Raw genomic sequence first — 18,262 nt, 5'->3', positions numbered from 1 at the left:
TCCAGGCCACAAAATCCAAACCTGCAATGAGTAGATATCAGTTCATCGCAGCAAGAATGGTTTTCAAAAAGATTGAAGATAATAAGCATCGTTGGGAGCACGGAGGAAAGGGAACACTTCCATGCGGCTGGTGGAATGTGACTAAGATGGCCCTTAGAGAATACCACATTAAGGTCCCCCAGAGTGAAAACAGACCCACTGCCTGGTCCTCCCACCACAGCAGTCTACAATCCACAGGACATGAAATCAGCACGCTGAAGAAGGCCTCTGAATGCACACACTGTTTGCAGCTCTGTTTACAATAGTCAAGTCGTAGTTATATCCTGTGCCCACCAGTGGAAAATGGACAGAACAACAAAATTCAACCATAGGGAAAAATAAAATCACATCATTTCTGACAGAGTAGATGGAGGTGTCAGCTGAAATAATCTAGGTGCTACAGACAGATATTGCTCTACCAGAATGGGGCTGGAAAGATGGCTCAGTGGTTTGGAGCGCCACCTACTCTTGCAGATGACCCAGAGTTTGGTAACCAGCACCCTCATGACAGCGCCAGAAACCTAACTCCAGTAATTTCTAACTCCAGTTCTAGGGGAGCTGATAATATCTCTGGTCTTTTTGGAAATCAGGCACACAATGGTGCATAGACACTTATGTAGGAAAAGCACCCGTTTACATAAAGTTAAACTAAAAAAATTTTATCAAGAAAACAAAAGATAAAGTATGATTATGTGAACATATAAGAGTCTTTAAAGATGTTGATTTCACAAATTTTAAACGGATTGGTGATGACAGGGGCTAGGGAGGATAAGGGCAGGGAGAAATAAAGGCTAGACGGCAGTTGGCAAAATGTAGTCAGACTACAGGGGTACACAGCAAGGCAGGGGTGAAGAATGGTAATATGCTGTAAGCTACAAAAAGACAGAGAAAAAGATTGTTTCACCCTGAAAAAAGTTTACTAATTTAAATATTATACAGTGCATCCATGCATCAGGACATTACATGATATTCAATAACACACAATTTTGGTTTTTATATACTAGTTAAAATTTAAACTTACATATACATAAACCACATTCTTAGTAGAGTTCCAAGAGATAGTTAGTTGCATCCTGAGTCCAAGAATGTTTTGTATTCTATGTCCCCCAATAGTCAGTTTCATACATGATATAATGCCCGATCTTGTTTTTTTTTTTAATTGAAAAAAATTTCTGCCCACTCATTATAGCCTATCTAGTCAAACTTGATACTCCTGGGGAGAGGGAAATCTCAGTTAAGAATTGCCTCCATCAGATTAGCCTGTAGGACTTTTTATTTTAGGAGGGCGCTGGGTGGCGCCATCCCTCGGCAGGTGGGCCAGCCAGCTAGTAGTCCTGGCCACGGAGAGCACTGGGATTGCGTTTTTTTTTTATGTGTTCTCCATTCTCACACTGGTCTCTTAGGGTTTCTCAAAATCACCATGTGTTTTCAGTAGCTCCGCTAACGATCCAGTGGCTCCTGTTCCAGATAGGTAAATAGGTCTCGTTCGTGTCTCTGAATTCTCAAAATAAATCATCTCTAAAATGAGTATATCAGGGCTGGAGCAATGGCATGGGGAGGAGCCCTGCTGCTCTTCCGGAGGGCCTGAGTTCAGGGCACATTGGGCGACTTGCTACCACCTGAGGATGCTCGAGGGAGCACCCTCCCTCAGTCCGCTGCAGTGACGTGTTGGCGCTTATTGGGGTCCCTTGGGGGCTTCAGCTGGGCTCCAGACCTCAGAGATAAGCTCCCTTTGGATGTAAACGGCTCCGGCTAGGGCATAGCGTCTGAATTTGGCGCTTTTACCTTGGTCCTGCATTAGGTGCGCTCCTGCCTGGCAACGAAGACTCTCCGTGCTGATTGGATATTGTGTCAGCCAATAGGAGGCCGCGTTCCGCTTGGGCGGGCGGTGCATTTTGGCGGTTGCCGGGACACAGCATAAACTTAGCCCAGCGTGCAAGGGTTCCGCCGTGGCTGCTGCTTGGGAAGACGGATTTGCAACTGAGGCAGGGACTAACCCTGCCGAAGGAGGAGGTTTACAGCCAGCCGGGATGGTGAGCAGCTCGGAGACCGGGGGAAGGGTCTGTCAGGGACCTTCAAACTGCATGTTTGTTTATTTGCAGTCTAGAGCTCTCTACCTCTGAAATATAATTTGAAGTGCGTAATCCGAGAGGTCGGTGAGAAACTTTGATTTGCTTTCTAGAAGGTTCTGGGTTTTCTGAGGAACACTCCAAGCATTTCTGCACCTTTTCCCTCTCACCGAAATAGAAACATCTAAAATCTGCTCTGTTGTGGGCGGGGGAAGAGGCAACTCTCAGGTGGTGGTTAAGTTACAGCTGGAGAAAGCCCCTCTCGCCCTCACTGGTGCTGGTGAATTTAATTTACTTCATCTTTTCCTGCTTCCACTACAAAATAGGGAATATTGGCAGTACTCACGTAATCAGTACGCTGGTATGTTTACTTTATCACATTTACATTTTAATTGGTATATCCTGAATTCAAGGGGGAAGGGCAAAGACCCTTCAGACTGTTGCCTATTTTTACATTGCTTATTATAGGGGTTTTCAGCAGAATCTTTTGAAAGACGATTGTGGAATATTGGATTATGTGTATTTCCCTTTCTCCAACTGTAGGCGACTAAAAAGAGAGCTTTGAGCTTTAGTGAAAAACATCAGAAGTTAGTAGATGAAAAGTTCCGCAAATCATTGAACGTACAAGTCTTGAATAAGTTAGAGAGGCAAGCCAAGAACCAAGTCGTGCAAAATGAAAACGATGAGAGGGTTGAACGCCAGAGATTCCTCAGAGTGCTGCAGAATGAGCAGTTTGAGCTGGACATGGAAGAAGCCATCCAAAAAGTAAGTTTCAGTGTTCCTTGTAGAGTTTTCTTTCTTAGGAAAATTTGAAAGATGGCTGCCAGCCCTGCCTGGAGTTGAGGAAATACAGAAAACTGAGACCTTAAAGAATCCTTCGGAGTACTGGTTATTTTAGCTCAAGAACTTGGTGTCAGTTGGTCGATTTGTATGCTTTATCTGTCTCATCACCTAGGATTGCTTTAATAACGAGAAAATCTGAAGACTTTAGAATAGCATTTGGCAAGAATAAGCATTCTTGTTTTTAAACATAGGCATGAAATCCATAATTGTTAACGTCACAGTTTTGTTCATGTGAGTACAACTGTATTGCCTTCTGTAAGTTTCTAATAAGAAATTTAAGAACTACTTTCTAAAAATTCACGACATTAAACATAGACATTATTAAGTGGTAGGAGATGAACATATGTGTTAGGTGTACATTTATTTGTATTTTTAATTTTTGAGGAACTCAGTTATTGAATGTATGTCTTTACATCCTGATATGCTGGCTAGGTATCATAGGTATTTCTAAATATTTTTAGGAGATTGTAGTAGAAAAGAGACAGGAAGTGAGACAAGTGAGTTTTTCTGAGTGTGAAAAGAACATCCCCTATTTTGTTGTATTTTGAGCACTAGCGTGCGGTATGTCCAGTATTTTGAGGGTGGATCTGGAAATAGCAAGAGAAAGGCCTAAAGGTGTGGGCTTCCTTCTGTCCTAAGTTCTAGTAGCATAGACCTGATCTTTTGATTCTGAGCAGGCAAATCCTGGCCTTCTATCTTTTTATTCTTATTTTATCTTTAAGGAAATTCCCACATACCCCAACTCTGCCTAGCAACCACTGGTTTATTTGATGAAGCAGGGATGTTTTCTTTCGAGTGTTCTGATGTCATCTTCTCTTGGTAGATGCCTTTAAGCAAAATTCTGTACAATCTGCCCTAGTTAGGGTTGGCTTCTTTTAATCAGGACCAGGCAAGGTTCATATGGCATATATAGTTTTTATGGCCAAGGCTTTGTTAACATGACCTTCATGGATTCATCCTTTGTTAACGTCGGGTGTTTAACTTAATGGAGATATCAGGCCCGTCCTCTTCTAGACAGGTGTGCATTTTGTAGCTGTCTGTTCGGTTTCTTTGGTGTTTGCCTTTATCTTTCCCAAATTCTGGAAAGGCAATTAACCAGGAAGACAGGATTAGATAGCAGTTCAGCTTATACTAGGGAGAGAACAGTGACTTTTAATGAGCTGTTTCTGCATATGTTGGGGTTATTTTAAAGTTTTGTCCTCTTTGATTTTTTGTTTTCTCTTTAAAAATATGTCTCTTTACAAAAATATCTTTCTGGGGCTGGAGCAGTGGCTCATCAGTTAATAGCACTTGTTACTTCTGCAGAGGACCCAGGTTCAGTTCTCAGCACCCACGGGGCATCTTATAACTGTCTGCGACTCCCATTCCAGGTGTTACCACACCCTCTTCGGGTCTCTGTGGGCACCAGGCATACACATGGTGTGAATACACAGATGCAGGAATAACACCGACACACGTGAACATGGGTGTTCTTTTGAAAAAATCATGAAATATCTTTATGAGATCAGAATTAAAGGATCCATGTACAATTGCATTTTTTTCCCTGTCAGTACTGGGGATTGAACCTAGGACTTCAAGCATGCAAGGCAAGCACTCTTCCACTGAGCTACAGCCCGAGACTCTTTTATTTACTACTATTTACTTTCTTAAGGACAAGTTTCAATTTCTCTCTCTCTCTCTCTCTCTCTCTCTCTCTCTTTCTCTCTCTCTCTCTCTCTCCTCTCTCTCTCTCTCTCATGTTAGCTTGACATAAGCTGGAATCCTTTCGGAAGAGGGAACCCCAATTGAGAAAGTGACCTAGAATGGCCTGTGGGCAAGCCTGTTTTCGTGGTTCATGGTTGATGTGGTGGGTCCAGCTCCCTGGTCAGTCTCACCCATGGGCTGGTTGTCCTGAATTTGGTGAATAAGCAGGCTGAGCAAGCCACGAGGAGCAGGCCAGTAAGGAGCACTCTTCCTTGTCCTCTGCCTCCGCGTTCCTACTATGACTCGCTTTCGCATGGACTATAATGTGGAACTGTAAGCTGAAATAAACCCTCTCCTTCCCAAGTTGCTTTGGTCATGTGTTTTATCACAACAAAGAAATCCTAACTTAGGCTGTAATTACTACAAATCATTGGCTTAGGGGATAAAAAAACAAAAAAACAAAAAAACAACAAAAAAAAACTCGTGTGTGTATTGAAGAGTGACTAATATACAAAATAAAGGAGACTCCAAAAAGATAATTAGATATAATGTTGTGGATCTTGTTTGGTTTTGAAAAGAGTGTCTTTGAGACAGTCGGGAAATGAGTGTGGAGAAGGCCTAGAGCTCGCTCAGGAAATATTGCTAATTTATGGTATGGTTATGAAAAAGAAATTCTTGTCAGCTAGGTCCTTCGTGTCATGTAGATCCATACCAAGCGGTTTCCATGGTAGGCAGTCTTGTCCAAGGCTGTTTTATTATCTGGCTTTTAAAGCTGTTTTGATTTGTATGTGTGTAAGTGTACTGTGTTCATGTCTGGGGCCAAGGGTGTCAGAAGAGCACCAGCCTCTGGAACAGACAGCTGTGAGCCACGGTGCGCGTGCTGGAAAGCCTGGGTCTTCTGCAAGAGCAGCCAGTGCTCTTAGTCTCTGAGCATCAGTCCAGCCCCCTAGGATTTAATTTAAAATACTGCGATGGAGGTAGAGAATAGGAAAAATGGCGCCAAATGCAGGATTAGAGAAGAGTTACAAAATACTGAGACATTTTGAAAAGAATTAATATAGATATCTTAATATTCTTCATGGTATTGGTGATATTTGCCTTTATTTCTGTGGTAAAATATTTGAAATGAATTCATTGAAATATGTTTTTATTTGGAAGTAACCAGTTGGCCATGGCTGTCAGAGCAGTCAGTTCACTGTTACAGAGCATCTGCCACTCTGACGGTGCCTGAGCTGACGACACAGGTAACTAAAGCCTCACTTCTCCCTTCAGGCAGAAGAGAACAAGATGCTGAGGGAGCGACAGCTTGAACAGGAAGCGAGACTTGCAAATGAACTGGCCAGACTGCAGCACGAGAGTCTGAAGGATGAGAAGATGAGGCAGCAAGTGAGAGAGAACAGGTGTCTGGTTTCTGCCGCTCGCATGTGTGGTGTCCGTCACTGCGCTCTGTCGCCCTTAGCACCTGAACGTGAGACTCTAGATCACGGCGCTGACAGAGCAGTTTTTTCCTGGGAATACAGCATTAGCTTAAAGATACTCATTTAAACTGTCGTTGTCATGGGGCTGGTATGGAACCCAGGGCCTCACACGCACTAGGCAAGGGCTCCACCAAAGTCACAGCCTTGAACCACAGGCATAGTTGAGAAGTCAGATGCATTAGTAAAGTCAGCGTTTGTGTTAATAGTGAAGACTGGATTGGTCCCTTCTTGTCCTTTTCTTTGAGAACAAATTTTAAAATGATTTCTAATTACAAAAACAAACAAAAAGATAGACTTGTGGAATCCTATAATAACTGGCTTTTGTTGTTGTTTTTGTTTGTTTGTTTGAGCTGGGGCCTCACTATGTAGCCCTATGGCTTGAAACTCCCTGTGTAGAGCAGGCTAGCCTTAAACTCAGAGATCCACCTGCTTCTGCTTTCCAGGTTCTGAGTTCTAGGGCATGTTCCACCATTCCTAGCCCTACCATAAATTTCTCAGTGGTGCTTTAGATTGAATTACTTAAAGCTAGCTATGTCTTATTAACGGTCAAGACCTAATTAGGCACATAGAACTGGAGATACAGTGTCCAGAGAATTACTAGGCCTTTATGAAGACACCCAAAGATGGGGACTACTTCTCTAGGATAGAATAATCTGTGGTAGGCAAGATAGTTTAACCTGCTGCCAAGCTAGGAGGCCTGCGTTTGATCTCAGACCCACTGGGCAGAAGAACAGAACTCCCACAAATTTAAGTATATAAATTAAAATAAAGGAAGATTAAACTAGAGAAGAGTAATAATCCCTTCTCATGCATAAGGTTTAAGGGCTAACCTTTACAGTGTCCATCAAATGAGATGAGTTATCTATGGACTTGGATGATACCAGTTGCATACTTTCTTTGAGTAAATAAGAATTCACCAAACTTTCTGTGAAGCTGTATTCTTTTGTTGTCCTGAAGTTTAAAGTTGCATTTCCCCCACAGTATTGAGCTCAGAGAACTGGAGCAGAAACTGAAAGCCGCTTACATGAACAAAGAGAGGGCGGCCCAGATTGCTGAGAAGGACGCCATCAAGTTCGAGCAAATGGTAACGTTGGCTCTGGTCTCTGTGCAGTCGCTTGAGCTTTGTTAAGATCAGCCGCTTGCCAGCTTCCCAGGCTGTAATGTTCGGACCCTTAGGTGATCCCCACTGTGTCTGCCTGAACCCTGGAGCCCTTAGGCCCGGGTAACTCTCCTATCCACTGTGTTGTTCCCCAGCCAACTCCCATGACAGGCTAGCTCAGTACGAACCGGCTGTATCCTAACGTGGTGCAGGCGCTCCTACTGTTTACCTATGAGTACGAATAGCCTGGCAGGAGCGTTCCTGTTCTGTCTGCACCCTTACCCCCTGCTCTAACCCTTGTGTTCCATAGTGCCCTCTCTTCCCTGGGTTTTTGTTTTCATCCCTGTCTAACTCTGGAGGGGAAGGTTACTCCCAGGTTAGTTTCAGGAGCTGTGCCAGCAGCTGTGTCATGCATTGTGAAATAAGGTTTGCTGAGTTAACTCATAAAACAGAGGCACATGGTATCTCACCCATCACGGAGCTCATTTTCACAGAGAAGCCAAACAGTTACACATATATGTATGCTTGTACATGTAGACTGTGAATACTAACAAACACATTTATACACACAGGATTATAGACACAATAACAGTATTTAACCAGTTTGGTGCAGCATGGACACAGGCTACTCTAGAAGGTTCTGACACAGTGGTTCTCAGCCTTTTAATGCTTTAATACAGTTTCTCATGTTGTGGTGACCCCCCAACCATAAAATTATTCCACTGCTACTTTATAACTGTAATTTTGCTACTGTTATGAATTGTCATATAAATGTCTGAGAGTCAGGACATCTGATATACCACTCTGTGAAAGGGTCATTGAACTACTCCCCCAGGGGGATTACAACCCACAAGTTGAAAGCTACTGTTGTAGAACATGCTTCTTAACAGGGACAGCCCAAGGAAGATGGGGAGACTGTGAACCGTATAGTCCTGGTTTACAATGATAGAACATAATGTACAGTTTGTTTGTTCTGTTTGTAGTTTTGAATGCTCTGATAGAAGAGGCAGGCCATTCATGGCCACTGCAGACTAAATTGCTACTATCTTCTAAATCAAAATTGACTCACAAAATTAGAGCCATAGACTCCTAGGACTTGACTGAAATGCAAGGATATCTATGTACTTGTTAGTTTTGTTTTGTGTATGTGGGTTTGCTTGCCTGTCTACATGTGCCACATACATGCAGTGCCCATGTGGCCAGAAGAGGGAATTGGGTTTGCAGGTGGTAGTGAGCTGCCTAGTGTGGGTGGCAAGACCCAGGTCATGTGAAAGTCAGCAGGTACCATTACTGACATATCCAGCCCTAGCTAGTTTTCTTTTCTTTTTTTTTTTTCTTTAAATTTATTTATTGTTATATGTAAGTGTACTGTAGCTGTCTTCAGACACTCCAGAAGAGGGAGTCAGATCTCATTACGGATGGTTGTGAGCCACCATGTGGTTGCTGGGATTTGAACTTGGGTCCTTCAGAAGAGCAGTCAGTGCTCTTAACCGCTGAGCCATCTCTCTAGCCCCCTAGTTTTCTTAATTATAAAGTTAGAGCATGTGTTTCTGCAAGTCTGTGGGATCTATATACATTTTTTGTTATACATATTTTTTTGCTATCTTACATTGTAGAAGAGTGTAACAGCATGAGCAAAGATAAGAGAATGTGTGGTTAAGTCATGGTAACCAGGCATGCATGATACGCATGAGCTTTAGGAATGACTGCATGTCTTCCCATCTGCTCCCTCCTTTTCTTTGCTGCTAATTGAGCCTACATTTGGGATGCAGTCAGCAGGTAAGGGGAGTTTCCATCATTGCTCCAGTGTTTAAACTTACTCAGTTTTGAACATGCTAAAAAGAAGCACGGGCTTTAGCTTATGGAAAGGCTGGTGAGTCTGTAACCCGGTGGGAGTGGCACTTCATGAATGAAGCTGAGAAGGAGAGAGAAGCGCCACAGGGATGTGTGTGATCTTTCTGTGGAAATCACCGCTCTGAGCTTATTAAACAACAGAGAAGGATGTGTGGGAGGAGAGAGGCTGGGGGAACCGGAGCGGTTGCTCAGGGCCACCGGCAGGAGGGCCGCTCAGCGGCACCTGGTAAACAGCAGATTAGAAACAGATACTACAGCGATCGATCAATCGATCGATTGGCTTACAGAGGAAGTAATGGTTTGGTGGTTAAAGTAGTTAAAAACAAAATACTTAAACCTTCCCTTTGTATTTTCTGAATGTGGACTTTATTATCCTTGCCTGGTGTTGTCCTAAGAGTTTCTGGAAAGGGTGGGAACACCGCTTTAGGGTCTGACTCCTCACACCCTCCAGCTCACAAAGACTTACTCTTGCTTCTTACTTCATATTTTACAATATTAAGTATTGAAAATACTTAATACTTAGTATTATGAAGATATTTTACATAGCAGGTTTTTGAGGGTACAACTGTTTATAGTGCTGTGATAAACTGTGACCACGTCTGAGCGTGGAAGGACTAATTTTGCTTCAATGCTAGAAACGCGATGCAGAGATAGAACGGATCATGATGGAGGAACACGAGAGGCTGCTGAAGGAAGAGAGCGCCAAGCAGGAGCAACGGAACAAGGAGCGGGCAAAGTACTACCTGGACCTGGAGAAGCAGCTCGAAGATCAGGAGAGGAGGAAGCAGGAGGGGTATGAGGAGCTGCTGAAGGAGAAACTCATGATAGACGAAATTGTCCGGAAGATCTACGAGGAAGACCAGCTGTAAGTCCACCCGAGATGAACCCACTGAGCCACCCACCCAGGCTGTGTGCGCTCAGCTCGAGTGCTGCAGTGACTTGTCCAGCTCTTCCTCACCTTGGTCAGCATGAGCAGTAATAGGTGATCTGAAAAAATTAGATGTGTAAGCCGTAAATGGCCTGAAACATCTCACGTATGTTCTATACATCTCATACGTCAGAGCTCATGTCTTCTGATGGCTTTCCTTGGCACACAGCTTAAATCCGGAATGCTGTATGGTTTCTGTGGATAGACAGTCAGCTTTCTGAAATGAGATGCTTGAAACATCGCCCTTAGAAAAGAACCCAGCAGTGTACACGGAAAGTCCACACCAGAAAGTTTGTGGCATTAGTGAATTGATAGACTCTGAACAGTCTTTTCTTTTTGTCATTTTATTATTTCTGTATCTATAAACCATTCCGCTGATTGCTTTTTAGGGAAAGACAGCAGAAATTAGAAAAAAAGAATGCAATTCAGAAGTATATTGAAGAATTCCAAAGGGCACAAGACTTCTGGCGACAAAAGAAACGTGAGGAGATGGAGGAAGAGAACCGGAAAATCATAGAGTTTGCAAGCATCCAGGAACAAAGAGAAGGCGAGCGGATGGCCAGAGTCCAGGAGAGTGAGGAGAAGAGAGTCCAGCGTCAGAATATGGTAGGAAAATGCTGCTTTGGAAAGAGCGCTGAATTCCTGAAGCCGCAGCCCAGTCCAGGTTTCCTAAACATGTGCTTTATTAATAGCTGATCAAGAAGCTGGAGGAGACACTGCGGCAGCGAGAGGACCTGGAGCAGGTGAGGCAGGAGCTATACCAGGAGGAGCAGGCCGAGATCATCAAACTGAAAGTGAAAGTAAGTCTCAGGCGGAGGGTGGGAAGCCTGCTTTGCTGTGGTGTAGTGTATGCGACCAGCATCAGGGCTGCAGTTAAAAGATAGGCTCTCCAGCTTGACAAAAATAGAGTGCCCAGAGGAGCTTGATGCTGTGGGTCAGTCGCAGTCCCCATGGCTTAAGTGAGTGCACATGCGACCTCAAAGCAAGATGGAGGGAGACACAATGCAGCACAAAGCAGACTGGAGTGTGTGTTAACATGGGGCAGAGTCAACTCTGGGACAGGAAGTGTGTAGTCAAAATATATTGATCCAGGTACATGCCATAATCCTAAGGCCTGTGATCTCTGACAGCACAGCTTGATGACATACTCAGGAAACCTGAGGGGTGAAAGGGGAGGAGAGTCGGAAGATCCAACCAGAGGAGGAGATGTCAGTGAACAGCACACTGCCTAATGACAGCCTGAAACAGCGGGTACAGCCGATGTTAAAGAGACTCCACCCAGCAAACAACAGCACAATCCAAATTCCATCCATCCACATAAAATATACACAGACAGCTCCTAGAACACAAAGTAGACCTCTGTAAATTCACAAGATTTTAAGTCATTTCAAATGAAGAATCCATAATCAGAATGATTATATAGTCCTTAAGAGTATCACAGTGAAATCATGTATTTCTAATAAGCAATGAGCAAAGGTAAGATACTTCAGATTGAATGATAATAATTTTTAAAATATGTGGGACACAGCAGAGGTTAGTGAAAAGTATTTTCTTTACAATTTTAGAAAGGAATAGTTAAAAGCCAGTAATGTGTTTACACATGTATTTTATCATACCTAAAACCTGAAAATAGCCGTCATGTCCATCATCCGATGGGTATGTAAACAAGATACAGTATTCAAGCCTTCAGCGGTACGAAGAAGTACTCAAGAATACGCTATGAATGGAGGACACAAGTAGAACTTGGTGAGGTTAGCAGCTTTCCCTAGGCAGACATCTCTGGAAATGTGTTCTCTTTGTCCTTTGGGAACAGCTGTGGGGCACATTTGTGAGAGCTTGGATTAACTGTGTTGGCAGCTTCTCCACAGTCGGGAGAGTTGTGGCAGCAATAAGCAGACCTCTCTCCCCACCCCTCACCCACTGGAGAGTCATTGATGGTGATCGCCCCTTCTGTCCTTCCCAGGGAAGGTCCTGAGAACACAGCTTCAGTGCGCCCGAGCTAACCATCTTCCAGACATGCCCTGCGTTGTCTTTTCTTCTTTCCTGCTACATTCTGTTCCCAACAGAGACTCTGAAAAGTTACTGGGGTCAGAGTGACTGTACAGCAAATGATTTAAAGGTTTCAAGGCCATGTAACAGGTTTTAGAACACATGGAAGGACAGGAAATTTGGTAGCCCATACTTCTGGTGTCTAGTGTATTCCTTATGCAAACCCCAAAAGAGGTTGTATGGACATTTTCACAGTAAAACAATTCTTTGGCCAAACATCCCCCACTTTTTTTTCTCTGCAAGATGTCTTCACTGTTGAATTAAAAATTTTGCATAGGTAGTAGATTCCCAGGACTGCATATATGTGCATTATATATTAATTACTGTATAAAGCACATTACTATGTGCAGATGTCATAAACTCATTCAGACTAAATGTCACAAACTAAACTCTTCTCCAAGTCCTTGGTGTCTGTGCAATTACTTGGAAAGTAAGTACAAAATATGCAGTATAAACCATCGTGTGCCCAGAACATAAAACAAAAACTCTGTCTTTGAGCAGCTGGGTTATTTTCAGGAGGGGATGAGTGAGGCCCGTGTCCATGGAGTGGAATGAGAGACCGGGGCAGCGTTAGGATCTGAGATGCGAGTGGACTCTGGCTGGCTTCCCAGAGCTCGTGCTGGGCTCGGGCAAGGATGATTAGGTGATGTGAGTTAAAGTGTGTGCTCACTCCCGGGGATCAGATAGATGACAGAACACAAGTAGCAAGCTGTCATTAGTAGACTTTAGCTGTTACTAAAGGATATGGACGATGACTATAAAAGTTTTTACATTATTTGTATATAAAAATCTTCATGTGTTTAGAAAATAAAAGCTCATAGGAAAGGAATTTAGTTGTACCCAGTATGTTTCTATTTTCCTGAAAAACTTCTAATTTCATTGCTAGAAGACTGATTTTTTTAAAAAACTATTTTGTAGTTTTAGGGGTGTTTTATTTGTTTGTTTTGTTGTTGTTTTAAGAATTATCAGAGGGTTAGACACTAGAGTGGGTACATGCAGCGTGGGGGCCACAAGGTGAAGAAGTTGGTGTGGACAGATGACATAGTAGGCCTTGGTTTGAGATGAGTAAACTGAAGTATGTAACAGGCCTGCACAGCTCCTTCCAAATCAGTCACAAGACGGCACCTATATACAACTTAACATTGTAGAATAAATGACCGCTGTGGTATAGATCCAACAATTAAGAGCACTTGCTGCTCTTGGAGAGGACCCAAGAACCCCTAACTCCAGTTCTAGAGCATCCAGCATCCTCTTCTGGTGTGCAGTGAGACCAGGTTTAATTCTGTTTCTGTGTTTTCATATTGTAATCTGCAGCATAACCAGACTTTGTCTTATTCTTATGTCTTGATTCCTGAGACAGCATCTCACTGTAGCCTAGGCTGGCCTCAAGCTCCTCATCTCCGTCCTGGTTCCCTCTTGCTGAGATTGCCCTCATGAAAATGCAGGGACACACTTAACTCTAGCTCCATTGTCGTGCAGGAAGAAGCGGAGCAGAGACTGAGGAGGCAGAGGGAGATGAAGCAAGACTTTGAAGACCAAATGGCCCTGAAGGAGGTAATACTACAGGCTGCAAAAGAGGAGGAAGAGACCTTTAAGAAAGCCATGCTGGCCAAGTTTGCTGAAGATGACCGCATAGAGCTCATGAATGCCCAGAGACAACGAATGAAGCAGCTGGAGCACAAGCGCGCCGTGGAGAAGCTCATCCAAGAACGCCGGAGCCAATTTCTTGCAGACAAAGTAAGAAAAGCGTTGGGTTCTCTGCTTATTCTCATTGAACAGCAGCCAGCTCATGTATTCATCAGTAAAACCTGCTGAGAGAGAGAGGGAGAGAGAGAGAGAGAGAGAGAGAGGGAGAGAGAGAGGGAGGGGGAGAGAGAGAGAGAGAGAGAGAGAGAGAGATCGAGCAACCTTGAGTGTGCACATGTGTACCCGGTGTACTCGTGTGTGTGTGTGTGTGTGTGTGTGTGTGTGTGTGTGTGTGTGTGTGTGTTTGTGTGTATGTGTAGCATAGCAGAGGACAACCTCACATTTCTCCTCTCCTTCAGTTTGTGTAAGACGAGGTCTCTGTAGGTCCACTCTGGAGGCTGGGCAGCCAGTAGATTCTTTTATTGCTGTCTCCTATTTCTCAGAACCTAGAATACTAGCATACACACCTGACTTTTCCTGAGTTCTGATGATATAACCTCAGGTCCTCATGGTTGTGTACTGAGTGCCTTAGCCAGTGAAAACTATGTGTCATACAACGTTAGGTATTTGTTTACTGGTTATATGAGCTATATGTTTACTGAGTGATCATTTATTAAAGCATCTGGAAACTGATTATTGGGGCTTTTATGTGCTGGACATGAGAACTAACATCTGTGAATTTAGTCTTGGTTGAGAAAAAAATAAAAATAGGTTATAAATATATTTTGTATGTGATAGGGGTGTAGAGACATGTATAACAAAGAGTAATTTCGCATCATGATACCTTTGAATATTTTTTAAAGATTTGTTTGTTTATTTAATGTATGAGGTCAATACACTGTTGCTTTCTTCAGACACACCAGAAGAGGGCATCACATCCCTTTACAGATGGTTGTGAGTCACCATGTGGTTGCTGGGAATTGAACTCAGGACCTCAGGAAAAGCAAACAGTGCTTTTTACCTCTGAGCCATCTCTCCAGCCTGATACCTTTGAATATTAAGGTGACTTTTTCCCCAAGAGAAGTCACTGAAGAATTAAGGAAATTGCATGTTAAGTTTGGCATGGATGATTCAAGCAGCATCATTGATAACTGACGTAAAAGGGTGAGGCTGGAGCTAGGGAGGCCAGTGAGCAGGGTACTGAACCCTGTGATAAGAGGTGGCGTGTGACATGGGCAGGGGCTCCTTAGAGCCTATTATGCAGAGCTGACGATGCTGGATCATGCAGATCAGTTAATCTGGAGAGGCGAGGACTTACAGACATAGTCACTGCTTCCTTCAGTGAGCAAGCCATGCCCTAAGGGTATGTGGAGGGGAAAGTAGCTTTTAAAGGAATATGTATTTGTTCACATTGATTTTTGCAGCCAGAAGAGAAGATTGATTGTTGGAAATACTGATTTAAAAGTCAGATAGGGAGCCAGGTGGTATGGCCCACACCTTTAATCCCAACACTCAGGAGGTGGAGGCAGAGGCAGAGGCAGAGGCAGGCAGATCTCAGAGATTGAGGCCAGCCTGGTCTACATACAGACTGGACAGCAAGGGCTACACAGTGCAACCCTGTCTAATAAGGAAAGTTGGACAGGGAACCAGCTTGTGAGTTTGATGTACTGAATTAAATATTTACGTTTCAATGACAAACTGAAAGAATCCTCAATCGATGTGTGTCACTGAAAGGGTATTTTTAAGAACCCAACACAGTCTGTGTGAAAACTCTAAAAAGATGAAAACTCTCAGTGTGGTGAGAGAGACCACTGAGACATCCAGTCATTACCGTAGAAAATACAAGTGACAGTCCTAGCTTTTACAGGCCAGAAACAGCAGCATCAGTAGGGGATGTCAGACAAATTACAGAAAGTAAATGAGACTGTATGATTTCCCCCCTAGCATATAGAGTAGCAGGACGGAATCAAACTGTCTCAAAGGTTTCAAGTATGAGAGACTCAAGGAGCACATGTACCTTTTACAGTGACGTTAGGCTGGTTTTGTTCGTTTGATATTTTTGCTTGTTTAGTTGGTTTGGTATGTATGTATGTATGTATATATGTATGTATGTATGAATGTATGTATTTATTTATTTAGGGAAGTTCTTGCCCAGAATTAAGCATCACCAAGAGATTTAAGTGAGATATCAGTGTCATATAATGAGAAAGCAACACAAGCCTAAGATTGAGTCTTCGGGGACATTATGGTTTAAGATGAGGAGAAAAAAAAAAAAAAACCAAAACCAGACTTAAAATGATATAATCACAGAAAACCAAGAGGCCAGCAGACCTCCTGCTCCCTGACATTTCAGCTTGGTTCGCTTGTAACTGGTCAGTCTGTCAGTCAGTGTTATAAATCTTGTGTTGTTTTATACTTATACCTCAGCGAACTCTTAAACAGATCAAACCCTCAATTGCTTAGGCCTGGTATAAGTCAATCTTGGCCTGAAACTAACCTTTAAGGGAGATAATGATCTATAAAGTGCAACTTGCCTGATGTATGGTATTTTTAAACGTTGAGTTAATGAAGGCAATAACTGTTAAAGAATGTAGAAAATTAAAAAGGTTTTGGGATTCCTTGTGTGGCCTAAGAATTAACTCTCCTGTAGAAGGGTAGGAGCAGTGGGTTACAGAGCTGATCAGAACAGAACACTCAGAGAAAAGCCAGCCAGATGTGCAAACATGGAACTCACTAAAACCGCCTCATAAGACACACTACAACATATGTTTTAGGTTTTTATATTAAGCATTCCCTGTATGAAGAAGTAGGCTTCGATGTCAGTGTTGTAAGACAAGTAAACAGTTTTGTTTTGGCCCAGGGGCAAATGTGGATGCCTTAACAGAACTTAATAATTCAGAACATTGTGTAACCTTACAAGCACCGAACCACCCATTTATATTTTAGAGGCCTAAGTAGCTGTCTATAATCCTGTCATCATCTAAGAATGTGTATGGTTTAAAGAAGGAGTTTCTCACTACCAGTTTATTCAGGCCTTGTCCCACACCTTTCTAAGCCACTCAACCTAACTTACAGTAGAATTGTGTGAAGTGGGGGTAAACACTTAGTGTAGGGTAGCACAACATATGATGGAAAACCCTGTGTCATGCCCAGATTAGAGAGGTTATGTTATGTCATCTCACTAACTCACAGTATGTGGGCTGGGTTGCTGCTCTGTGGTGGGTGGAGGTCTTACCCAGCCTGTGTGGTTCCGTTCCCACTTCTGCACATTCTACTCAGGAGTCTGGTTTGGGTAAAGCTCTCTGCGCCCTAACACTGTGTAGATGATAGCACACCTGCATTCCATAGCTCAGAGAAGCCACAAAATTCACAATTCTCCAGAAAGGTCCTAGAGCTTCTGTGCTGGCCTCTGGCCTCTAAGTGTGCTCCACCTAGGCCTGTAAAGACGCATTTGGAAACTGTTCTGTTTCATGCATTAGGGTTTTATTTTTGTCTTACACCATAAACTGTTTGAGGTATCTTGGGAACTGGTTTTATGGTGGGAACTCCATAAATGCTTGCTGAATTTATTAGGAAATCACTTATTTGAATACATTTTTTTCTTGAGATTGAAGATTTTCCTAAAAAATATGTTCTTTAAACTTCCTGTCATGGGGCTAGGATTGTAGCTCAGTGGTAGAGTACTTGCCTAGCAGGTGCAGGGCTCTGGGTTCAAACATCAGTGCTACAAAATAAAGAACACAGAAATGTAGGCGCGATATAACCTGTTCCTAAAAGTTTAAAGAGATAATGATTATAAAAATACATATGTAAAAGACATACACTATGGGCTGGAGAGATGGCTCAATGGTTAAAAGAACTGACTGCTCTTCCAGAGGTCGTGAGTTCAATTCCCATCAACCTCATGGTGGCTCACAACCATCGGAAAGGGATCTGATGCCCTCTTCTGGTGTGCCTGAAGATAGCAAAAATATACTCACATACATATAATAAATAAATCTTAAAAAAAATACATACACTATTATCTCTAATCTTATAATTAACATACCAGTCTTATCCTTTAGCTTTATTTGTAACTTCATAAGAGATTCATGTATTTTGTGGCAGTTAAGACATTTTGATTTCATTTCCAGCAACGTGAGGTGGAGGAGCTGCAGCTGCAGCAAAGGCGGCAGGGCTGCATCAATGAGATTATTGAAGAAGAGAGGCTGAGACTCCTCAAAGAACATGCTGCAAAGTTACTCGGCTATCTCCCCAAAGTAAGTGACACTGACCTTAGTGTCTGAGCTTCACCCTTAATGATATTGGAGAAAATAACAGCTCTGAAGTGTGATGCTAGAATGTTGGAGGGTGTAACTCCACATGACCTCACACTGTTCTGAAGCAGCACTGGGCTCCTGGCAGTGTTGGTATCCCACAGTCCTTTGTAAATCCCTCCTTAGCAAGAGCTGCTCTTGGAACATTGTGAGTGATCTGAGCTAGAGCTATCAAGCTTGTGTGCTTGCTTGCTTGTTTACTTTTTGAGACAAGGCTGGCCTGGAACTCCTTATGAAACTGAGGATGACCTTGAACTTTTGACCTCCTGCTTCTCCTA

The 18,262-nt window shown here is 43.0% G+C and overlaps 1 protein-coding gene and 1 long non-coding RNA gene across 5 annotated transcripts in view; one reads left to right on the top strand and one right to left on the bottom strand.

Annotated features, from left to right (window-relative positions):
- Mns1 (meiosis specific nuclear structural 1) overlaps positions 1–18,262 on the top strand; it is a 44,802-nt gene that overhangs the window by 25,084 nt on the left and 1,456 nt on the right. For 2 of the 4 annotated variants that reach the window (XM_052187836.1, XM_052187834.1), the window contains 7 exons: positions 5,907–6,034; positions 7,094–7,196; positions 9,701–9,930; positions 10,383–10,599; positions 10,686–10,793; positions 13,522–13,779; positions 17,802–17,927. In XM_052187836.1, coding sequence (XP_052043796.1) covers positions 5,922–6,034; positions 7,094–7,196; positions 9,701–9,930; positions 10,383–10,599; positions 10,686–10,793; positions 13,522–13,779; positions 17,802–17,927 — 1,155 coding nt within the window. In that variant the 5' untranslated portion in view covers positions 5,907–5,921. Of the gene's footprint in view, positions 1–1,837; positions 2,073–2,651; positions 2,874–5,906; positions 6,035–7,093; positions 7,197–9,700; positions 9,931–10,382; positions 10,600–10,685; positions 10,794–13,521; positions 13,780–17,801; positions 17,928–18,262 lie in introns of those variants that run through there. The other 2 variants (XM_052187833.1, XM_052187837.1) reach the window with 2 other exon arrangements.
- Positions 17,142–17,808, bottom strand: LOC127688834 (uncharacterized). The gene is made up of 3 exons (XR_007978766.1): positions 17,717–17,808; positions 17,491–17,623; positions 17,142–17,392 (listed from the first exon to the last, which is right to left on the bottom strand). It is a non-coding gene; the product is annotated as an uncharacterized LOC127688834 (long non-coding RNA).

This window comes from Apodemus sylvaticus, chromosome 7, assembly GCF_947179515.1.
Source record: "Apodemus sylvaticus chromosome 7, mApoSyl1.1, whole genome shotgun sequence".
In the NCBI taxonomy this organism is placed as follows: domain Eukaryota; kingdom Metazoa; phylum Chordata; class Mammalia; order Rodentia; family Muridae; genus Apodemus; species Apodemus sylvaticus.
This window is presented reverse-complemented; position numbering and strand designations above follow the sequence as displayed.